General features: G+C 37.5%; 2 protein-coding genes across 4 annotated transcripts; one reads left to right on the top strand and one right to left on the bottom strand.

The window, feature by feature from the left end:
• The first annotated feature begins 16,692 nt into the window (after positions 1 to 16,692).
• LOC121760372 (uncharacterized protein At1g32220, chloroplastic-like) lies at positions 16,693 to 20,128 on the top strand. 2 transcript variants are annotated; one of them, XM_042156057.1, is made up of 7 exons: positions 16,693 to 16,958; positions 17,480 to 17,582; positions 17,668 to 17,756; positions 17,919 to 17,974; positions 18,365 to 18,511; positions 19,299 to 19,424; positions 19,506 to 20,128. In XM_042156057.1, exons 1-7 carry the CDS (start codon positions 16,843 to 16,845, stop codon positions 19,784 to 19,786), a joined length of 918 nt encoding a protein of 305 aa, XP_042011991.1. In that variant the 5' UTR covers positions 16,693 to 16,842; the 3' UTR covers positions 19,787 to 20,128. The 2 variants fall into 2 exon arrangements, with proteins under 2 accessions (XP_042011991.1, XP_042011995.1); XM_042156061.1 differs by having other exon boundaries at positions 16,694 to 16,958; positions 17,661 to 17,756.
• A 744-nt stretch (positions 20,129 to 20,872) lies between these two features.
• Positions 20,873 to 23,554, bottom strand: LOC121760361 (proteasome subunit beta type-3-A). 2 transcript variants are annotated; one of them, XM_042156044.1, is made up of 7 exons: positions 23,395 to 23,554; positions 23,101 to 23,282; positions 22,420 to 22,527; positions 21,997 to 22,086; positions 21,465 to 21,549; positions 21,189 to 21,283; positions 20,873 to 21,090 (listed from the first exon to the last, which is right to left on the bottom strand). In XM_042156044.1, the coding sequence occupies exons 1-7, from the start codon at positions 23,398 to 23,400 to the stop codon at positions 21,042 to 21,044; spliced, it is 615 nt and encodes a 204-aa protein (XP_042011978.1). In that variant the 5' UTR covers positions 23,401 to 23,554; the 3' UTR covers positions 20,873 to 21,041. The 2 variants fall into 2 exon arrangements, with proteins under 2 accessions (XP_042011978.1, XP_042011983.1); XM_042156049.1 differs by lacking the exon at positions 21,997 to 22,086.
• Between the last annotated feature and the right edge of the window lie 1,035 nt (positions 23,555 to 24,589).

Here is a 24,589-nt window from a genome sequence, read left to right as displayed (position 1 = left end):
TTTTGTCTTTGTCGAATTGTAAATTATCCCAGTATAGGTCAGTCTAATTTAATGAAGAAATTGACATTGTGTTTCAATTTGGTTGACTCTGGAATGCAATGTGTAATCATAATTAAAGGTTTTAGGGCATAAACAACGGTGATCGAAGAGCACGTACGTCGACCAAGCTCTCCCTATAGGCCTGGGCCACTGGGGCGTCTAAGATCACACCGATTTATTGTCCACTCAGAGCCCGTTAGGTAATTTGATTTATGAAAGAATAATCAGAAATTAGATTATACAGAGTAATACTTATTCGCCTTCGTCCCGCGACATTCTCCCATTTATTACTATGCATCTTTATTTTTATTTTTCATCTATAAATACACTCATTCCACAATGCATTATCGATTATGTAATTTTCCTTATTTTAGTAAATTTTAAAAGTAAAAAAATATCAACTTTATTCATTTTTTCTCTCTATCTCTTTTACTTTACCTATTTTTTCTCTCTTTCTCTAATTTTATCAATTTGTTATTAAACCTTGTCCCGTTCATAAATGAGAATATTTTTTCTGGACGGGAGTATTGTCGATAATGAATTTTTTAATTAACTTGGCAATGAATTTGTATTGCGATCACTCTAATTAGATATTAACAATGAATGTTATTATTCGGATATGACAATGAATAGTTACATTATTAATTTTAATCATGTTCAGATGATTCTTTGAATATTCCTTAGCAATATAATTGGTCGCTTACCGATTAGTGATGATGTAAAATAACAATCGAATTGATTATATTCCATACCTTCCGAACTAGGCGTATTGATTTTTTTTATACATATAAATAACGTGATTAGTTTCAATTAATACACGGATTTTCACTTAATTTTCAATTTAACATGATTTTTTAATTAAGGTGATTAGTATCAATGAATATTGAATAGTCCACCTCCTTTTCTACGGTAATAATAATTTTATTTACATGAACTCTTAAAAAGAATCCGCAACTTTTCAACCGATAAAAAATAAATTAGATTATCCATAATTACCATAACTCAACCAATAGTTAATAGGAGTACTGCTTAATAAATAGATTTAAATGACGATATTAGGTGTTGACAAGTATGAACGGTGGGCATGATCATAATCTTCCCACTAAACATAGTATAACTAGCAATTAACTATGGTTTAGCTTTTAAGGATAAGGGTAGGTATGTCTACACCTCTACTTTATTACTATATCGAGGTTGTCTAGGTGAAATGAATTCGTGCTAATTAGAGCCTTTTAAATCATTTATTGCCATTTACTCCAAAGTCGTTGTGATTGATATTTGCAATTCTCAGTTTCTCACGTTTGGATAATTTCCAGCCGTTATCTTAATTGAAACATTTTAATTTATAGAAATAAATCTATACAACAATGATATGCTACGTAATTTATGTAAGCTCCTTATGTGAGCACCACACTCATTTAACGTATGTTTAACGTTGTTCGTTTCGATTTATATATTTAGTTTGATTCTAATATATTAAAAAATGTTATTGAAGTTTTTAATTTCACAAAATTCATAAAAATCAAAGCTCGATTTGCTCGTTTATTAATTTATTAGAAATTATATAAAAAATGAGCAAATCGAGCTTTGATTTTTATAAATTTTGTGAAATTAAAAACTTCAATAACATTTTTTAATGTATTAGAAATATATAAATCCAAACGAACAACATTAAACGTACGTCAAACGAGAGTGGTGCTCACATAAGGAGCTCACGTAAAGTATGTAGTATATCATTCATCTACAACTAAAATATGACTAATCACAAAAAAAATATTTTAATAAATTACTAATAGAATTAATTACTAATAAAATTATAAAAAAAGTCATTTATGATTTATCCTGCATCTTTTAGAGTTTGAGTAATTCTGAAAATTCTCAACCAAATTTACTCATGTTTATTCAATACTTATATGTGTAATATTTTGATATGAGATAAGTAATATTTGTATTTAACCTTTCTATTAATTTGTACTTGTAAGGATCAGATTACTCGAGGTTCACTAATTACCGGGACCTCTTTGTATTGACAAAAGTCTGAGATGGCTAATCTCAGAAAGTACAAGCCAATTACAGATTCAAGTAACACAAAACAGGAACGATACAAAGAGAAGCAAGAATTAACAAAGAATCCTAATCGATTTACAAGATCTGATCCTCTTGTAAAAGCACCGGATCTATCGCTGCAATTCACCTGCACACTCAAGTACACTGTTAGTATGACAAGGGAAACAGATCCAAAATGGATCTAAACTGTGAACACAAAAACAGAACTCAAGGAACAGAGAAATGGCTCAGGTCGCAACCACGACTACACCAGGGCCAAGGACCTCCTCCGTCCTATCCAACAAGTCACAAGGGAGCACAGTGGAACCAATCTAAACCCCGAGCTAGGGTTACCCGACTGCTACCACACAAAACCACCCTCACAGAACCAATCACTCAGAAACACAATCACACAACCTCAAGAACCCTCAGAACTCACGGATCTGAGAAACCAACCGATAAACTTCCCAGAAACAACAAGAGACAAGCTCAACCGCTTGAACTCCCTCAAATCTCCAGACCAACACAGAGGTTGAGAGATAACACTCGATCTTCACCAAAAAGAAGAGATCGAAGCCATCGGAGAAGAGAATCGGCCAGAGCTTCGAGAGAGAGAGAGAGCTTCTAGAGAGAAGGCAGAGCAGATGCTCAAGAAGAGAGAGAGAGAGAATAGTGTTCGAATGAAGAGAGTGAAGAGTCAAGAGTCACAAATAGACTCAAGAGAAACACACCTCAAATCCAACGACTCAGCGCCAAGATCCGAGTGAGAGTGACACGTGGCAGCCATCGGGGTAACTCTTCATTAAGTAACGGGCCAAGACAGAATGGGCCATCAATTAAACGGCCCAGCCGAATTAATTCCCAGCCCAAATGTTAGTCCATAATTCCACATACTCCACCTTGGACTACCTTTGGTAAACAGAGGAGAGCCTTGGTCATCGTGTTGCTTCATCACAGCCTACAAGGTCAGAACAAGACACCAAAGAGTCAGAGCTCATTAGTCAAGAACCAACCAGGTTGCCTAACAAGACACCAAAGAGACAAGGCTCATTAGTCAAGTAGGTCTTTATGTTGCCTTGAGATTTCAGTAGACCAAGGTCTAGAGAATCAACAAGGTCTTCCCCGGGACATGCATATGCACATGCTAACCACAATCAAAGTGCAACCTTTTAATGCAGATGAGCAGTTTATCAGCAGGTAGACATTTAGTTCCCATGTCAGCAGGATTCTTATCAGTATGCACCTTATGCAATAAAACTTCTTGTTTTTCAACCACATCTCGAATGAAATGGAACCTAACATCTATATGCTTAGTTCTATCATGAAAAACAGGGTTTTTGCATAGTTGAATAGCAGACTGACTATCAGAATATAAAGCAGGAACAGATTTTAAGAGTTTAAGTTCAGAAAGAACTCCCTTTAACCAAATTGCTTCCTTCATAGCCTCTGTGATGGCTATATATTCTGACTCTGTAGTGGAGAGGGCTACTATGTGCTGTAACTGAGACTTCCAACTTATACAAGAACCACAAACAGTAAACACATAAGAAGTGGTGGACTTTCTTTTGTCCCTATCATTTGCATAATTGGAATCAACAAAACCACATAGATTTACACCATCAACACTCTTCATAAAACACAGACCATACTTAGAAGTATGTTTCAGATATCTCAAAAGCCATTTCAGGGCCTCCCAGTGCACAGGTCCAGGGTTTGACATGTATCTACTTAGGCAAGAAACAGCATAAGCAATATCAGGCCTAGTACTAACCATTAAGTACATCACAGAACCTATAGCATTAGCATAAGGAACCTTTTTCATAGCATGGATATCATTTTCAGACTTTGGACACAAATCTTTACTCAATAGGAAATGAGCAGCTAAGGGCACTGAGGCAGTCTTAGCAGCAGACATGTTAAACTTATGCAGGACTTTAAACACATATGGCTCTTGATGAAGCACAAGTACAGAATCCTTTCTGTTCCTATGGATATTAATACCCAAAATCTTTTGTGCATCACCAAGATCCTTCATCTCAAAGTTATTACACAGAGCAGATTGCACAGACTTGATGGATTTGAGGCAAGGTCCCATAATCAGCATATCATCAACATATAGCAGTAAGAACACAGGAACCTTATCAAGGTTTTTCACATACAGGCAGGCATCAAAAGTGCTTCTAACAAACCCAAGATTTTGCATGCATGAATTAAACTTGATGTTCCATTGTCTGGGAGATTGCTTCAAGCCATACAATGCCTTTTTTAACAGGCAAACATGATTGGGATACTTAGGATCTACAAATCCCTCAGGCTGTTTCATATAGATAGGCTTATCTAAATCACCATGCAGGAAAGCAGTTTTAACATCCATTTGTTTAAGTTCCCAGTCAAAATGAGCACACAGAGCAAGCATAAGTCTAACAGTTGTAAATTTAACTACAGGAGCAAATATCTCAGTATAATCTACCCCCTCTTGTTGAGTAAACCCTTTGGCCACAAGTCTGGCTTTATACCTAAGTCCCTCTACCTCATTCTTTATTTTATACAGCCATCTGCAATCCACAACAGAGGCACCAACAGGTAAGGGAACAAGTAACCAGGTACAATTAACTTTTAAGGATAACATCTCATCTTCCATGGCTTTTTGCCATTCATGCCAAAACTTAGATTTAAGAGCCTGTTTAAAAGACTGGGGCTCATCACCATCAGATTCATGCACATTAAAAGCCAAAGAAATCAAGTTAACCAAACCAGTATACCTATTAGGTTCATTAATGTGTCTCCTGACTCTATCTCTAGACAGGAGGTAATTACTCAAGTCTGGACCAGGGTTAACCGCTTGGTCATCAAGTAAAACTGGGTCAGGCTCTGGATCAGGTTGAGGGTCAGGGTCAGGCTCAGGTGCAGGGCCAGGGGTGATAGGATTTGGAACCCAAAATTGCTCCACCTCACTTGGAGTATCCTCAGATACCTCCACCTCAGTGAGGTTATCAGTGGACTCCACCTCACTAGGAGGCTCATTGTCCACATTCAGAGGAGTGGTATCAGGGGCAGGTTTAAGACAGGGGAACTCAGCTTCATTGAAGATGACATCTCTGCTTATAATGACCCTGAAGCCAGGCTCACTTCTGTTCCAGATCCTATAACCCTTGACTCCCTCAGGGTAACCTAGGAAAACTCCTTTCTTGGACTTAGGTTCTAACTTGTCAGTCTTGGTATGAACAAAGGCACTGCAGCCAAACACCCTAAGATGAGACAGAGAAATTTTTCTACCAGAGAAAACTGTCTCAGGACACTTTCCCTTTAAGGGAACAGATGGAGACCTATTTACAAGGTAGGCTGAGGTCAGAAGGGCTTCACCCCAAAATTTTTTAGACATTCCACTTTTTGACAAAAGACATCTAACTTTCTCTAGGAGGGTTCTATTCATCCTCTCAGCAACTCCATTTTGCTGAGGGGTATAAGGGGTAGTCTTGTGTCTTTTAATTCCAAACTGAGTACACATGGAGTCCATTTGAGAATTACAAAACTCAAGACCATTGTCTGTCCTAATCACTTTGATAGACTTTCCAGTTTGATTTTCAATAAGATTTTTCCATGCAGAAAACTTGTCACTGACCTCAGACTTGTTTTTCATTAAGAAACACCAAACTTTTCTGGAAAAATCATCAATTATGGACAGAAAATAGACTGATCCTGAATGAGTTGAAACAGAGGCTGGACCCCACACATCCATGTGTAGGTATTCTAACACACTGTGACTGATATTTTCAGTAACAGGTGTGGGGAAAGATACCCTATGTTGTTTGCCCAAGACACAAGTGTCACAAAAAGGAAGACTATTTTGGAAATCATTTTCAGAAAGTAACTCATTTTTCTTCAAAATATTTAGACCTTTTTCACTCATATGACCAAGTCTATTATGCCACAACATGGCTTTATTAACCCGAGCCAGGCTTGAGACATTATTCACACAGGCCAAAGGTTGAGCAGAACACACATAGAGATTACATTTTTTCATAGCTTTAAACAAGCACATAGCACCCTTACAGATCTTCATGACTCCCTGCCCCCATTTACCCTCTAGCCCATCAAGCTCCAAGCAAGTGCAGGAAAGCAAATTATAACACAGATCAGGCACATATCTCACATTGTTCAAGTTTAGCACATAGCCATTGCTGAATTTTAAACACACAGTACCAATGCCAAGAATTTGACACTTCTTGTCATTTGCCATGGAAACAAAAGTATTTTCTACAGGTTTAAAGTCAGAAAACACAGACTTAAAAGGAGATATGTGATAGGTGCATCCAGAATCAATCAGCCAATCATTTTCAGTAAAAGAGCAACCCAGAGAAGAATTTACAGACAGAATATCATGAGTCATGAAGCACACTCCCTCAGGATCATTATTCTTAGCTAGGTTAGCAATAGAATCCAGACTATTATTACCATGTTTCTGCTTCTTAGGGTTGGGGCACTCTTTCTTATAGTGGCCTGCCTCACCACAGTTAAAACATTTTCTATTAGCCTTAGGATTTCTACTGTTAGACCTAGACCTTCCCTTTCCTTTCTTCTTTCCTTGATCATTAGATTTATTGTTATCATTACCCCCTCTGGTTTGGGATCTACCCCTAACATGCAGGGCTTTAGACTGAGCAGATTTAAAGGCATTATGTTCCTTGATTTCAATTTCCTTAGATTTCAAAGAACTGATGATTAGGTCCAGAGGAGCACTATCCCTACCATACTTTATAGCAGCTTTAACATCATTATAAGAGTCAGGGATAGCATTCATCAAGGCAATACTAGTATATTCATCAATAGTCTTGTCACCAGACCTTTTAATATCCTGAACAAGTTTCTGGAAAATATCAATGTTATCATCAATGTCCTTAGAAAGATCCAGTTTAAATTTGAAAAGTTTTTCAAGCAAATACATTCTGGAGGACATTGAAGTTTCAATATACAGAGTATCAAGTTTTTGCCAAAGCTCAGAAGCAGATTCAATAGATCCAACTTTCCTAATCACAGAATCAGAAAGGTTTAAAATAATGGTTGATCTGGCCAATTCATTCATTTCAGAAATTTTTTCAGCAGGTTCAGTGTCAGGAATAGTTCCCTCCACAGCTTTGAAAACTTTTTGCTGAATTAAAATGCATTTTATTTTCTGTTTCCAGATAGTAAAATCATTTTTTCCATTAAAGGGTACAATACCAACTGGTTGAGTCATTTTTAAGTAAATTTTCACACAGATAACAGTACCAACACCACAGCAAACACAGCAAGCAACCCAACTGTCACAGAAAGTGGACTTAAGCACACAGCACTTTGAGAGAGTACTTAAGGCAGATATGTAGCTATTCCTCATACAGGAAACGAAAAGAACACAGATGCAAAACAACAACAGAGCACACAACACACAGGAAAGCAAGACTCCACACAGATTCAAAGAAAAGATTCCAGAAACCTCACAGAACAGGTCTTGACAGAGTTCCTCCCTATCTGTCACGTGTACCCCGGCAAGGGGATTTCCCAGTTCACAATCACCCAATGTATGGGGGCGCAGGGGGTCACCCAAGGCGGTTACTGGCACAGGGTGGATAGGTAATTCACTCAAGACACAGATTTAGGCTTCTGAAAAACACACTTTGAACTTTAAAACAGAGGAGACCAATCACAGAGCAGTCAGCGGAAGCAAGTTAAGCAGAATTGCATCAAGAAACATATCACAAGACAAAAGTACATAGTCCTAGACCACGGCCAGTGGTAACTACCAGAAACAACTGCCCAAACCTAGACTAGAAAGCTGTAAAAGTTTTTAGAGTTGCAGCCAATTTACCAGAGCGGTTACCCTTCGTTAAGGAATAGCCGTCTTACCTCTGGGCCTATACCGGAGGCCGAGCTTTACTCTGACGAGCCCACCTCCTTAAATTTTAGCGACCCGGCGTGCCCAAGTAATCCCCCCGTGGCTCTGATACCACTGTAAGGATCAGATTACTCGAGGTTCACTAATTACCGGGACCTCTTTGTATTGACAAAAGTCTGAGATGGCTAATCTCAGAAAGTACAAGCCAATTACAGATTCAAGTAACACAAAACAGGAACGATACAAAGAGAAGCAAGAATTAACAAAGAATCCTAATCGATTTACAAGATCTGATCCTCTTGTAAAAGCACCGGATCTATCGCTGCAATTCACCTGCACACTCAAGTACACTGTTAGTATGACAAGGGAAACAGATCCAAAATGGATCTAAACTGTGAACACAAAAAACAGAACTCAAGGAACAGAGAAATGGCTCAGGTCGCAACCACGACTACACCAGGGCCAAGGACCTCCTCCGTCCTATCCAACAAGTCACAAGGGAGCACAGTGGAACCAATCTAAACCCCGAGCTAGGGTTACCCGACTGCTACCACACAAAACCACCCTCACAGAACCAATCACTCAGAAACACAATCACACAACCTCAAGAACCCTCAGAACTCACGGATCTGAGAAACCAACCGATAAACTTCCCAGAAACAACAAGAGACAAGCTCAACCGCTTGAACTCCCTCAAATCTCCAGACCAACACAGAGGTTGAGAGATAACACTCGATCTTCACCAAAAAGAAGAGATCGAAGCCATCGGAGAAGAGAATCGGCCAGAGCTTCGAGAGAGAGAGAGAGCTTCTAGAGAGAAGGCAGAGCAGATGCTCAAGAAGAGAGAGAGAGAGAATAGTGTTCGAATGAAGAGAGTGAAGAGTCAAGAGTCACAAATAGACTCAAGAGAAACACACCTCAAATCCAACGACTCAGCGCCAAGATCCGAGTGAGAGTGACACGTGGCAGCCATCGGGGTAACTCTTCATTAAGTAACGGGCCAAGACAGAATGGGCCATCAATTAAACGGCCCAGCCGAATTAATTCCCAGCCCAAATGTTAGTCCATAATTCCACAGTACTAATTAGAATAAATTAGATATATACAAGAAACGACGAAATTACAAAATCTTGTTGCAATTAATTTGTTCTTATCCATATTTTGATGCAATTATAAGCTTACCTAACACTATTTTAGTCCTAGTTAGATGTCTATTTTTTGTGTTACGTGAATAAAAATAAACTGAGGTTCACAAAATATTGAATTAGGATAAAGGTCAAAACATCCCACGATCAATTTTGGACCAACAAATTAATTTCAACGCTTGATGACTTATGTGGATAGATATAAATATATTCATCACAGATAGTGCTTAAGTCGTAAATTGATTGTTTGTGGATCTTTCTTATCGATATAAATGAATTGGTTAATTGTGGATTTTTTACATATATTTACATCGAATTTGTGGAGTAATATATATTGTTGATTGTTTGTTAATCTTTCTTATCGATATAAATGAATTGGTTAATTGTGGATTTTTTACATATATTTACATCGAATTTGTGGAGTAATATATATTGTTATTGTAGCAGCATTTATAAAATCACGTTAACTAAAAATGTGTTGATATGTATGTGCTAATGCTGTAACTGTGTAACTTATGAACAACGTGATATAAAATAACTATAATGTGAAAAAAAATCTTTTATGAGGAAGATAGTAATGAAAATTTAGATAAATGTACGTCATGTGTTGCGTGCTGTGAAATACACGAACACTTAAGCAAAAACACACAAGAATACCAAGAAATGACGTGTTCAGCCGAAGCCTACGTCCACGGATGGAAATGGGGATTTCGTATTGAATTGATGTGAGGAAAGGATTACAAAACGTAGACCTAGCTCTAGACTAAGCAATGAAAACATTCATATCTCATGAATAAAACTCTCTCTGATACAACAACAGAAACAAGATCACTTAACATGGATGAAACTCTCCTTTCTCTTTTGCTCTCTGTATCTCTCGGCTGATTTTTCTTCTTCTGATCTCTCGGCTCACACACACCATCTATTTGTATGTATGCGTGTGTGTGCGACGGTTACACCCTCAAGACTCACGCTTAGCTCCAACTGAGCTCGAGTTGTTGTAACTGCCTTCAATAGAATTTGAAACTCAGCTCCCAACGGCTAGTTTCATTTGCTAACTCTTGGCCTCTTCTTCTTGATCAGCCAAATAACTAACAAATCCTCCACCAGGATGATCAACTCTTCATACAAACCCCCACAACTCCATCACCATACAACCTTCATTAGTTTCAGACCACCCCCACTAAATCCAAGCAATAGTTGAACTTGGACTTTGGTAGCGCCTTAGTGAGCATGTCAGCGGCATTATGATCTGTGCTCACCTTTTCTATCCTTACTTCCTTCTTCTCCACTTCTTCTCTTATGAAGTGTAACCTTACATCTATATGTTTACTTCGTTCATGGAATGTATGGTGTTTAGCTAAGTAAATAGCACTGCTGCTATCACACTTTATAGCTACACTTCCCTGCTTAATCCCAAAATCACCAATAACTCCCTTGAGCCACTGACTTTCCTTCACAGCTTCAGTTAGTGCCATATATTCAGCCGCCGTTATGGATAGAGCAACCACAGATTGAAGGCTTGATTTCCAACTTACTGCTTAGTTGAACAAAGTAATAATATAACCTGATTGGGATCTTCTATTGTCCAGATTTGCTGCATAGTTAGAATCACAAAAACTAACCAAGGCATCTTCCTTACTTCTGTCTTCTGATCTAAACATGATCCCCAAATCATCATGACTCTTCAAGTACTTCAGAATGTACTTCAATGCCAGCCAATGTTCTTTGCATGGACAAGACATATATCTACTTGCTACACTGATAGCATGGGCTATATCGGGTCTTGTACAGATCATAGTGTACATTACACTTCCAACTATATTGGCATAAGGAATTATGCTCATCTCTCTTTCTTCTGCATCACTTTTTGGGCACTGATCTCTTGAGAGTTTAAACTGCTGAGAAATTGGAACAGAAACCCCTTTGCTACTTTCAACTTGAAATTTCTGTATCACTTTTTTTACATAATCTTTCTGTGACAGCCATAGAGTCTTGTTCTTTCTATCCCTCAGTATATCCATACCCAATATTCTCTGAGCACAACCCAGATCCTTTATCTCAAATCCCTTGCCAAGCATTTTCTTCACCTTCTGAAGCTCCTTCTTGTCTAGCCCAGAGATCAAAATATCATCTACATACAACATCAAATATAACATACCGGCCTCATCCCTATCCTTGAAGTAAACCCAACTGTCATACTTAGATTTTTCAAATCCCAATTTCTCCATATATTCATCAAACTTTAGGTGCCATTGTCTGTTGGCCTGTTTCAGACCATACAAACTCTTTTTCAGCAAGCATACCTTATCATCACTTCCATGCATTAAGAAACCCTCAGGTTGATCCATATATATAGTTTCATCTAGGTCTCCATGCAAGAATGTTGTTTTTACATCCAGCTGCTCCAATTCCCAATATCTCTGTGCAGCCATTGCAAGTAAAACTCTGATAGAAGCATGCTTCACCACAGGGGAAAATACTTCATTGTAGTCAACACCCTCTTCTTGAGTGAAACCTCTTGATACTAATCTAGCTTTAAACCTGATCTTATTCCCAGATTCTACCTTTTTTCTTAAATATCCACTTGCAGCTGACTGGTTTTTGATCAATTGGCTTCTTGACCAAAATCCATGTCTTATTTTTTTTATCAAAGACTCTATTTCTTCAATCATAGCCTTCATCCACTGCTTGCTCTCCTTTGACTGCATGGCTTCCTTAAAACTTGCTGGCTCTGCATACTCAATCTTCTCAGCCACACATAATGCATACAGCAGGTACTCAGCTTCACTGTATTTAGTAGATGGCTTTGGGTTTCTTCTGGTTCTATCTCTAGCCAACATGTAGTCATCTAAACTCTGCTGATTTCCATCAGATTCTGGTGCACTACTGCTGCTGGCTTCAACTTCATTACCCATCTCAGACTGTTGTTCAACTCCAGTAGCTTCATCATCACCAGAGATCTCCATCTGAGTTGAACTCTCAGGTTCCATCACCTCCATCTGTACTGAATCCTTGGGTTCTGGATCCTTAGCTGTCTGATTAGTTGGTTGAGCCTTCTCCAGAAATGGCATTCTATTTTCCTCAAATTGCACATCTCTGCTAATAATGACTTTCCCATTTCCTGGCTCTATGCACCATAGCCTATATCCTTTCACCCCTTTCTGATAGCCAATCATCACACATCTCAAGGCCCTTAGCTCCAGCTTGCTTTGTCTGATGTGAGCATAAGCCATGAACCGAAATATCTTCATATTCGAGTAATCCACATTCCTTCCGTACCACTTCTGATCAGGAGTATCAAAATTTATAGCAGAAGAGGGACTTCTGTTAATGAGTACTGCAGCCATACTCACAACCTTCCCCCAGAATTTCTTAGGCAACCCAGAGTTAAATAGCATGCATCTAACTCTCTCCAAAATTGTTCTATTCATGCGCTCAGCAACCCCATTCTGTTGTGGATTGCATGGGGCTATTCTATGCCTCTTCATTCCCCTCTCCTTACAGAAAAAATCAAACTCCTTACTCAAGAATTCCAGCCCATTGTCAGTTCTCAAACACTTCAGAGAACAACCCTTTTCCACTTCTACTTCTCTACACCACTCCTTAAATCTCATAAATGTTTCTGTCTTCTCCTTTAGAATAAAAACCCATAATCTTCTAGAGAAATCATCAATGATGGATAGGAAATATTTACCTCTACCCAAAGTTGATGGTGTAGCTGGCCCCATAGATCACTGTGGGCATAGTCCAGTGGTGTTACTGAGCTATGAATCCCTTTTGTACATGGTAACTTCTTGATTTTGCCAAGCACACACTGCTCACACAACCCAAGTTGCTCACTGGGATTTTCCAGCTTGATCAAATCCCTCTTTGACAGTTCCCTGATCCTTGCTTCTCCCAGATGCCCCAGCCTGAGATGCCAACTTCTCATGTTCAGACTCTGCACAAGATTTAAAGTTCCAGAAACTGTCTTTGCTTTCAGATAGTATAAGCTCCTTCTTCTTTCAGCCACCATGATCACCTTCCCATTCTTGACTATGTTCATAACTTCATTTGATAGAATGCAAGCATAGCCATCAACATCCAAAACTCCAACAGAAACAAGGTTTCTTTTGATTTCTGGAATGAATCTTACACCAGTGAGAAATCTAATAGATCCATCATGTAGCTTAAGCTTTATCTTTCCTATACCCCTGATGCTGCAGATTTGATTGTTGCCAAGCAAGACTGATCCACTTGCTTCTTTCAGATCATTGCACCAGCTCTTGATTGGACACATATGAAAACTGCATCTAGAGTCTATAATCCAGGGGAGTTCATCTGATTCCTCAGCAACATTGAAGGCTTTAGGAATCTCCAATTCTTCGGCAAAATCAGATGTGTTCTTCCCATTCTCTTCCTCAACTTGTTTCTTCTTCCAAGAAAAACAGTTTTTCTTCAAATGCCCAGGTTTCTTGTAATAGTGACATGATCTAGTCTCATTTTCTTGATCATTGCCTGCCTTCTGAGGATAAGATTGCTTCGATCCAACTGACTTCTTCTTGAAATTTTTCTTTCCCTTCCCACTTTTGACAGTGAGACTCTCTGCAACCGAATCAGGGGACACCTTGTTGTCTTGCTTCTGGAGCTCCTTTGATTTTGAGCTGATTGAACCTCCTCCATTGTTATAGAAGTTTCCCTTCCATAGAGCATCACATCCTTCAATTGCTCAAAGGATTTTGGCAGAGCATTCAACAAGATGATTGCATTGTCTTCAACTTCCAGCTTGACATCTATGTTCTCAAGCTCATCAATGATCTTATTGAACGAATCCAGCTGCTCCTCTACCCCTTTCTCATCCATGATCTTGAAGGAGTAGAGTCTCTGCTTAACATACAGACGATTTGCCAGAGATTTGGTCATATACAATTACTCAAATTTGACCCAAACTCCCGCGGCTATTGTTTCCCTAGCAACCTCTCGCAGCACCTTATCGCCCAGATGCAGAATGATCGCGCTATGCGCTCTCTCAAAGATCTCGTCTCTCTTCGTCTTCTCCTTTGGATCGAGATCTGGATCCTCATTATTCGATTTGTCAACAGGCTTCAGCGCATCGGCCAAGCCTTGTTGTACCAGCATCGCTCTCATCTTCAAACGCCAGAGACCGAATTCGTTCTTCCCCCGAGAATTTCTCGGCCTCAAATCTTGACAACGACATCTCCTTCAACCCTGTGTGATTTTGCCCAATCTTCCCACAGACGGCGCCACGTGAAATACACGAACACTTAAGCAAAAACACACAAGAACACCAAGAAATAACGTGGTTCAGCCGAAGCCTACGTCCACGGATGGAAATGGGGATTTCGTATTGAATTGATGTGAGGAAAGAATTACAAAACGTAGACCTAGCTCTAGACTAAGCAATGAGAACATTCATCTCTCATGAATAAAACTCTCTATGATACAACAACAGAAACCAGATCACTCAACATAGATGAAACTCTCTTTTCTCTTTTGCTCTCTGTCTTTCTCGGCTGATTTTTCTTCTTCTGATCTCTCGACTCACACACACCATCTATTTGTATGTATGTATGTATGTATGTGTGTGTGTGCGAGGGTTACACCCTCAAGACTCACGCTCAGCTCCAACTGAGCTCGAGTTGTTGTAACTGCCTTCAACAGAATTTGAAACTCAGCTCCCAACGACTAGTTTCATTTGCTAGCTCTTGGCCTCTTCTTCTTGATCAGCCAAATAACTAACACGTACAAGTTGGACTTTATCAATGAATTGCAATTGTAGAATATATTGGTCAAATCGATTGTGGTCACTTCCACCATGGAAATGAAATTGAAATCAAGGAATAAGGTAGCATCGAAAGCTATGCTTACAATCTTGATGCAAATGTTAAATCCACAATTAATTCATGAGATGGACTCCCGCGTGATGTGAATCCAGGTATTCAACATCATAGATTACCACGACATCGAGGGTCATGAGTTGATTGGAGTCCGAAAATAAGGTGGAGACATAACAGGGAGCCAAATCGGATTTGGCGGTCTTATTCAAACTAGAATTTTCCTATGAAGATAAAGTTCAAATGCTCTCCTTAGACCACCATTGTCTTCATCGTCGAAAGAGTTTCATGTGAGCACCTTGCACACCTCAATTGGATCCTGGATTAGGAAGTTATGGTCGTTTTACGAAAGTAGCGCAGCCCAAAAAGAAATGTGCGACCGGGCGAATTCCAAGAAGCAAAATGCCCGACCGGGCGTTGTTGACTGTTTTGAAGTTTGAAGTCTAGAGACTTTGCCCGACTGGGCGAATTATAATGGGGCATTTTTTACGGAGCAACTTTTTGACTTCCCGTTTATATTTTGTTTTACTCTTCTTAAGCTCATAGTATTAATACTCTTGCTAGGGTTTATTTGAACCAGCTCTGAATGATATTGTAAGAATAAAGCTCCAAATTTGAGCACCCCCTTTATCTTTGAAGGTTTATCCAAAATTCCTTGTGTTTGCATTTCAATCTATTGTCGGACTTTGGTGAAAGTTGTCTTTGGTTGTCTTCATTGTTTTGTAGAAGGTCTATATGTTCCAAGCATCTATCTAAATCATAACACCTTCATCTTCATCTTCTTCCTTCTCCGCCACTTTTATTGTTCCATTTCTTGTTGGGCTTATTGGGTTGTCGAAATATTTAAAGGAGCAAGTCAGGGGCAAGCATATGTGTCTTGAATTCTTAACATTCACGTTACCGCGCGCTCGGGCACTGTGAGCTCGAAATAATTCATAATATCCAACCAACCAAACACAAAATAATTGTTAAGAAATATACAATTAGCAATATTTGCTATCCTACGTAATTTAATAATGTGGATTACATAATTTTCTTAAATTCCAAACTTAGAATAAACATTTCAATAACTTGGGATGGGATGGGACTCATGGGAGTAATTGTTTTGATAATGCATTAAACTCAACCCAGGCCCAATTACCACTATTAGTTATTTTAGTCTGTTTCATTTAATGTGGGCCCAATTATGGAGTAGTATATATTTTGTGTTGTCACTTGTGAGGACTATGCATTTAATTTTGGTAAACACTCCAATATTCTTTTAGTACTAAAAATTTCTGAGATTAATATTACACATTATAACCCAAAATGATAAATGTATACATTAAAATATCGATTCTGGTTTAGGAAGGATACAAATTAATTTTTTCCATAAGTTATGAAATAGTATGGGTTTATTCAAAATTTTGAAGTTGAACATAAAGAACTAAGAAAATTAATACTGTATCATTTTATATAGAAACAATTATGAAAATGAGTATTTTCAAATAACCCTTGAAAAATAACATAATACATTTTAATATAAAAAATACTATAAATATATGTCAACTTGAAAATATAGAAATTTGATATATATTCGTAGCACCATTTCGATTTAAATTCAACAAAAATATCTACTTGAAAATATAGAAAAAGTTAGCATAAAAACTACCAGAATTAGGCTGTCGACACGTAATATCTTTGTCCATAAAAATAAAAATAAAAATCAAAATAAAATCTTGAATAAATAATTAAAAATTAGATGAGTGTGAATTAGCACAGCAGTGAGCCACTCCTCTCCTCTCCCCAATTCCCATGAAGCTACTCCCCCTCAAAATCTGGTGATTGATCGGTCACGACAAATTCATTCAATTGCATCAGCATAAAAGGGGAATAATTTCAGACGCAATTCGGCTTGGTAGAGATGGCGTCAATTTCCTGCATCGCCTCCTCCATTTCCGCAGCTACTTCACAGTCGACTACACCCCTATTTTCCCCCTTTTCCGCCAAGCCACGTTTCATCGGCTTCTCTTGCCGCCGGTAGGTATTCTCGAGTTGTATGTGTATTGCTCAATAGATTGTTTGTTTGTTTATTTATATTTGGGGCTAAGCTTGGTGGCTAAATTATATGTTTACATGGTTTTCCTTTCTAGCTGATGCGTGGTGATATTTATAATGTTTGGGATGAGTTAACTTAAAATGCCTAATTTTGAGCTTTCAGAAATTAGGCAAATTGATTTGCTGAATATGTTGCTATATACTTTTATATGTGGAATGCTTTGCAATGGAAGTATAAAACTGCTCCTATGTGCTGCTTCAGAATTACTATGATGTTAAAGCTCTGCTACTAATTAGTGGCAATTATTTTTAAATTTTACAATAAAGACCTATATAATAGCTTAATGATATTGTAGTTGTATTCTTTGTTTGTCGTAATGATAAGTAATTGTAGTTTCATTTGAATAGGTTGCACTATTGAGAAGAGGGTGGTGCGGAGTGAGTTATCTCGATTTCAACTATTTTACACTCCACTTTTTTAAAGATCTATTCTTCTTTCGTAGATCACACAGGGTTGGTATAAAGTGCAGTTACACTGGCTCTGGCATTAGAGAGGAGTCCAATGTCGGTACTATTGATGTTGTCGCTGATGTTAAGACTGAGCGAGTATGTTGTCAAGATTTATGTTGATTATTTGTTACATGCAGCTTATGTAGATTCGTGAGCTAATCATCACTTGTTTAGTGACCAGGTTGTAGTTTTAGGTGGCAGTGGCTTCGTGGGTTCAGCAATATGTAAAGCTGCAGTATCAAAGGGTATCGAGGTCATTAGTCTTAGCAGGTGCACGATTGTTGCTTGAATAATTTGAATAATGTTTCATCTCTCATGTGGCAGTAAAGTCCTATGGATTCTCATAAAAAAATATGTTACTGATCAGACTGAAAGTTATTGGTTCCTCTGGATGGTATCCACTGATAAATTATGAACTTTACTTGTTAACAGGTCAGGCCGACCATCTTACTCGGATGCATGGGTAGATCAGGTCACTTGGCTGACAGGCAGGTTCTTCTTTTTTTTTATGCGGCTTCGACTGATATTGAGTGCAGTTTGATCATTCAAATGTCAATTATGCGCGTGTGATAGATATAGTGATCTTTAAATGATTATGTTTTAAAAGTTTCATAATCCCCCTTCAAACTCTCAGTAAAGGATAATTGAATCAATAAAAACAAGGACTTGATTAGAACCAGAATTGAATAAGTATAAATGCGATGATTGTATATTCATTTCTACCTCTTTCTCTTCTATGCGCATATTTGTGTTTTGTTTGTATCCTAATAAAACCAAATACGGCTTGTATCCTAATAAAACCAAATACGGCGTAGTAACAGCTCACCGACCTCTCACAACCTTCCAACTAAGCAATGAAAATGATTGTTGATTTTCAGGGGATGTTTTTTATGCAAATTGGGATGAAGTGCTTCCTGGTGCTACAACAGTTGTTTCAACACTTGGAGGTTTTGGCAGTGAGGAACAGATGCAAAGGATCAATGGCGAGGCTAATATAGTAGCAGTAAATACTGCTAAAGAGTTTGGTGAGTATTCATGCCTTTCATATTATGATTTTTATCCAACTAAATATGGTAGAGAGACTGGTGTAATTTCTATTGTGATTGAGTAGTTGTGTGGAATTTCTCATTCCTTTGTATTTCAATGTGGAAGTATATTTATATTGTTTTTCCATTATGAGTGCACCATTACCTATCCCTTTGCCTTTCGTAAGCAGAGCACCCCTGGCATGAGAGTGCATTATGAAAACAATAACCAAAAGTTTAATGTTATATTGGGGGGGGGGGTACTAGGAACATGTCTTTACTGAGTCGACATCATGTTGATATCTATGCTGTTTATTCCGAGCTGATTGCGATTGTCTGGACAATGGTAGCATACAATCTATCTTCTCTGCTTACTGAGCTAACTAAGTTCAGGACCATGCCACCGTCATCAAAATGCTAATATATTAATCAACCCAAATGCTTTATCTTGACTATATTGTGATTCATATATTACTATTACTTTATTCTATCATGGCCTTGATTATGCCTGTGCTGTGTCACATTCTTTGGTGGTTTGAGTTAATGCAATCAGCTTATTTGTTCATATTTATTTAGTTGTCAATATACTTATCCCAATAAATCCATACTAAGTCTGCTTGGGAAGTCACCTCGAGTCTGCTTGCTCGTTTTGCTTTCTCTCTTTTTTTGATGTTCTCATTTCCTAGCGAACTTAAGAAGAAGATATCCAATCGGCATATCAGCTAGTCAAGCCGTTTTCAGTTTACCTGGTATCAATATTGATCAGTTTACTTTCATCTCCACACAGGTATTCCCAAGTTCATATTGATCTCGGTTCATGATTACAATTTACCATCCTTTCTACTATCGAACGGTTACTTCAATGGGAAAAGGAAAGCTGAATCTGAGGTTCTGTCCAAGTATCCAGCTTCAGGTACTTGCAGACTCTCCTTTATTATTTATCACAACAGCTTGGACAATACAAAATTGATGATCTATAATGGAACTTGGGCAGGCATTGTTTTCAGACCTGGGTTCATATATGGGAAACGAAAGGTCGATGGTCTCGAGATTCCCCTGGACTTGATTGGGGAGCCAGTGGAGAAACTTCTCAACGCTGTACAGAATTTTACCAGACCTTTGAACTCTCTGCCTGCCTCCGATCTCCTGTTGGCTCCCCCTGTCAGTGTAGACGACGTTGCGTTCGCGGTAGTAAATGCCGTCTCTGATGATGATTTCTTCGGTGTTTTCACCATCGAGCAAATCAAGGAAGCTGCAGCAGCAGCAAAGGTCTAAAATGGTTTTCGTAGAAACCTTGCAAGACTTGAGGTCTTGTACATTGGATCATGCAATAAACTCAACTTAAAAATGATAGCTATAATGACTGATGTATTAAGGTTTCAATAGAATTTAGTAATCAATCCTTAGCTAGAACTTCCTGATTCATATTTAAAGTTTGATAAACACTAACTATTAATTAGGATAGACAAAACTTGCTGCTCCTCACAATTTGATCTTAATTTTTTTAAAATATTTTTTTGTATTTTAATCTAAACAGTTGCACACTATCCTGTTGTATGTAATATTTCTTCATAATTTTCAATTAATGCATCTCGTGCCGTTGATAATCTACAACCAGAAAACGGGTTCAGACTTCAGCTATTTGTTTAAAACTTTGAACTAAATACCCGTATTACCAAATTTACCGTCCGTACCAAAAACGGGTTCAACTATCGTTTTAGAAAAATGATAATAAATAGTTAAAGTAGAGAAAAATAGTAAAATAAGAGAGAATAATGTAGATAAAGACTCTTCTTTACATTATTTTCTTTCGTATTTTATTTTTTCTCCACTTTGACTATTTGTTGTTATTTTTCCAAAATGAGGGTAGAAAATTAAATGACTCAACTACCATGGAACAGAGAGAGTAATTAATTTTGTGCATACCATGTATTTTGATATGGTATAATACTTGTAAGAATACGCTGGTAAGTTAACCGTATGATTTTTTGCGTATCACAATATATCAAAATTCCATACCATTCTAAATATATACTAATTGTATAACATTAATTAAATTAATCATTTATCAATTAATAATCAATTTGATTGTGTAGATACTTTGAAATCATATTCAATTATTTTCAGTATGCAATAACATCACGATATTTCAGCATACCATACCAAAATTCAATACAACATAAGGTATGGTGTACCAGATTTCAAAAATACGATATATCACGACGTTTCAACATCATGGTATTTTATTACACCATTGCGATATATTGTACAGTATGACATTTCTGGAACAGATAGTGAATAAAATTGACATGCACACTTGAGAATTAAAAGATGTGAAATGCATAAATCACGACACAAATATGGCGGCCTGTTTAAAATCTCCACATTGATAATGATATGTTTTGAGACAAGGAAAAAGTTTAGAATAAGGCATGAAATCACCAACAATAAATGGATTGTCCCATCAACAGAAGCAAGCCACTATTAGAAAAAAGTACATAGCCTAGAAGTCTTGTGCTCCAAAGAAATATCAATCCATTCTTCCCTTGAGAATTCTCTCTGTAACTTCAGTCGGTGTGCTGTTGCAATTATACAATTCATTCAAACATTTAAGGTTCTGATTGAAATTACTCAAAAGAGGCTTGAAAGAATGAGATTTCATCAGAAAAATACTTACACAAGGTAAACATGTCCTCCCCAGCCACTCAAACAGTCACGGTCTACTGACGATATCAGAGCTTGTGAGATGGTCTCGAACAATTCCTCAGCTTCCTGAATTTCGGTATAAAATTAAAGTTTAACATGTGGATCCCAGGAAGCATAAATTCCTTTCATTTGTATAACACGAGACTCAGCAGAACTTGTTTTTAAGCACCAAAAAGTATTCATTCTCTGATTTAAACGACTAAAGCTAATTATTCAGATATAAGCAGCATCAAGTATAGTAACAAACCATGTCAGGTTTGAACATTGATTCGCAGGCACCATAGAGTGATTCAGATGCAGTTCCAGCGACAACAAAATCTTTGGCAAGTTCCCTGCATTCATATGGAAAGATAAGAGTTAAAAGAAAGAAGGAAATGATAATATCCCTGGATAAGCATTACTCAAAAAGATGGAGGGCATATAGTACCACTAGTAGTAACTGAGTAAAAATATAAAAGAGCAAATATTAACAACCTCTCAACGAGCATCAAAGTGGTATTTTCTTCAGACTATACGAGAAGTTGTTAAAAGATTTCCAATCTCCGTCTCATTTGAAGAAGAAACTTAGTTATTCATATATATTAAGCCTCAATTACTTTCAAAGAATTGAAATGCCACCATATTTTCACATTGAGCTATAGTTTCTACATCACTTGCAATATAAAGGGAAGATCCATCAAATCATAATGGCATGATAGTTAGGCGGCCACAGTTTGAAAAAATCTCGTTAGCAAAGAAAATGAAATGATAAGAAGATGAAGAAAAGGAGTTTGGCGTACTTTGCTCCAATGGAATCCATGGTGCAAATGAAGGGTTTGTCATCATCTCCCAATCCAGCAATAACAGGTTGGCAAAAGTATGGACCAAATCTGAACCAAATAAAAAGAAATAGATATGCAAACCTTTTCTTTGACAAGTATGCCACCTCCAAGTCCACAAATTAAAGAGCCGAATATAAATTTTCAAGGGTAACACATTTTCAACTACAAAACAAAATATACAACTTAAGCCCTCCACACAGAAATTGTATAACTAGAGGTGGTAATGGGAGTTATCGGATTGAAGTCATTGAATTATTGAATCTAAATCAAAAGTTGCCTGCATCTACATTTACCGAAGACAACAACATGATCTCTGAAACAGCTGTGGATAATATCAGTTCAAACCACACTAGACATAAACTCTGGAATAGTCTTATGTACCTTTTCTCATAGAGAACTGCAGATACGAGGCTAGCAAATGTTTCAGGCTTCATGTCCCTCTCTTCCCTAAGATGATATAACTTGTGTCGGAATACAAGCCTCTGATACCTTCAAGTGGATTCAACCGAAACACAAAATAATATGCCAGATTACGAACTATGGAAAAAAATAACCATGCATATACATTATAAACATGTATAACCAAAGTACCAAGGGCTATCTTCACATGCGTTAAAACTAGAAACATTTTTGTTTAATACTATCCCTCAACAAAAATTCTGGACAGTAAGACATATAAATGGCACTCAATGCTGGCAATGAAGAGGCATGTGGGGTGTTTCTTCGACATTTAATATAAGGTTTCTGAAATAGTGCATGTACATTTTCTCCCAATTTTGCATCCATGAGTTGCTAAGCAATGGCTATGAGTCTTTATGTTCATAATTTGTACAATCACCAGTAAAAGACACATGCATTGTCAAAATCATTCTCTTTTTCTGCAAGGGAGCTATAGACTGTAGCAAATGTTATTAGTGGAGTATCATTCTGAGCACCTCACTCTCACATATATTCCATTCATATTTTATAGCCTGTGTTGAAAAGCAAAAAACGCAAAGAATTTTCATCCCTAACCAAAATTGATCAGCGCTGGTAAGAAATTCATAAACTACATCAGCTTACAGAGTTTGCGTATCAGTAGCGAGGCCAGCAAGACCGATGAAGAGCGTATGGTGGATCCTGTAAATCTTCTGAAAGTCGGTGGCGATCGTCTGCAGCTGCACGCCGAGCCTCCGGTCGCTGGCAATCGCGAAGCAGTTCTTCCCCACCATCGCCACCAGGGCGCTCCCATTATACTCAAAGATCTGCAATTATTGCCGCGTAAATTCATCCAACTCAACAAATCACATACAGAAAATGGGGGCGAAGCGAATATAGGGTTGTCAACAACGCCGCTACCAAAATTCGAACACTTACCGACATTTAGATGCAGAAAATGATCAAATGCCAAAGCTTTTCTTCGCATTACTTTGTGTGTGTGTGTGAATTTGAGGGATTAGAGAAGAGATTTTAGCTTCTTTTGGAGCGCGATTGCTTGAGAGAGGGGACACTCCGAGGCCGACCGTTTCAATCGCCCGACCCGGCTCGGAGTATTGGTTCATGTCATGGGCTACCTTTGGGCCTTTTAAGTGGGCCTAATATTTTAATTTGTTTTTCGTGAAATATCCAATAAGATAATTTACTAAAACTCTTTTTTTTCCTCCAAGTCCAGAATTTATCTATTATTATTATTATTATTATTATTATTATTGATACGAGATACGACACCACATCATGCATTTAATCGCAATGATAAAAACTACCTTCGTCCACCAAAAATATACAAGTCATGTATAACATGGATTTTAATGTTCAAATAGGAAGGTAATAGAGGGGGAAAAAGATAAGAGAAAAGTAGTGTTAGTGGATTGTGAAGTCCTTATTATTAGTATTATATTTAAATGTTTAAAACTTTCCATATTTAAAAAAATTGATCTAATTTTGATGGACGGTCCAAAATAATGAAACTGGTCTACTCCCTCTGTTCCCTTATAGTTGAGTAATTTTTTCATTTCAAAAAGTTCCCTCATAGTTGAGTCATTTCCATATAAAGTAACTTTTTTCTCTTTCTTACTTTATTCTCTCTACTTTATTCACTTTTTACTTTATTCTCTCTACTTTTTTGCCTCTCTTACTTTTTTATCTATTTATTTAACTCACTCAACATTCCTTTCTTAAACTCCGTGCCCAAAAGTTTCGCCTCATCTACGAGGAATCAGAGGGAGTATTTTTTATGGACGTAGTACAGTATATTGGATAGGTATAAATCTATAAAATACTAGTAAAATGCCATTTTCTGGTTGCATAAACAAAACCAAATGCAACGCGTGCTCTGAGTTAATTTAATGTAATGTAATTAATTAATTGAGTATACAGAGTGGATTGACCACAAGTGGATTACATGTCCTATACACGTTATACAATAATTTAATTTAATTGGTAGTACCTCTTAAAACTAAAGACTTCTTTAATATTTTTGGTGTATAATTAACGCAATATTTCCGGCATTGCCCTATATATTTACTCCATCTATCTGTAATTAAACGACTTACCTTTTCCTTGAATTCTATTT

This window comes from Salvia splendens, chromosome 2 (assembly GCF_004379255.2).
Source record: "Salvia splendens isolate huo1 chromosome 2, SspV2, whole genome shotgun sequence".
NCBI classification, from domain to species: Eukaryota; Viridiplantae; Streptophyta; class Magnoliopsida; order Lamiales; family Lamiaceae; genus Salvia; species Salvia splendens.
This window is presented reverse-complemented; position numbering and strand designations above follow the sequence as displayed.

Bases quoted from the DNA above. Each gene is read 5' to 3' on its own strand.
- LOC121760361 (XM_042156044.1), bottom strand. The intron at 22,528-23,100 runs GTAAGCTGATGT...ATCCACTTGAAG, and splicing joins GCTACTGATACGCAAACTCT to GTATCAGAGGCTTGTATTCC. The intron at 21,550-21,996 runs GTACGCCAAACT...ATATGAATGCAG, and splicing joins ATGGATTCCATTGGAGCAAA to GGAACTTGCCAAAGATTTTG.
- LOC121760372 (XM_042156057.1), top strand. From the start codon at position 16,843: ATGGCGTCAATTTCCTGCATCGCCTCCTCCATTTCCGCAGCTACTTCA. The intron at 18,512-19,298 runs GTGAGTATTCAT...ATCTCCACACAG, and splicing joins AAATACTGCTAAAGAGTTTG to GTATTCCCAAGTTCATATTG. The intron at 19,425-19,505 runs GTACTTGCAGAC...GAACTTGGGCAG, and splicing joins GTCCAAGTATCCAGCTTCAG to GCATTGTTTTCAGACCTGGG.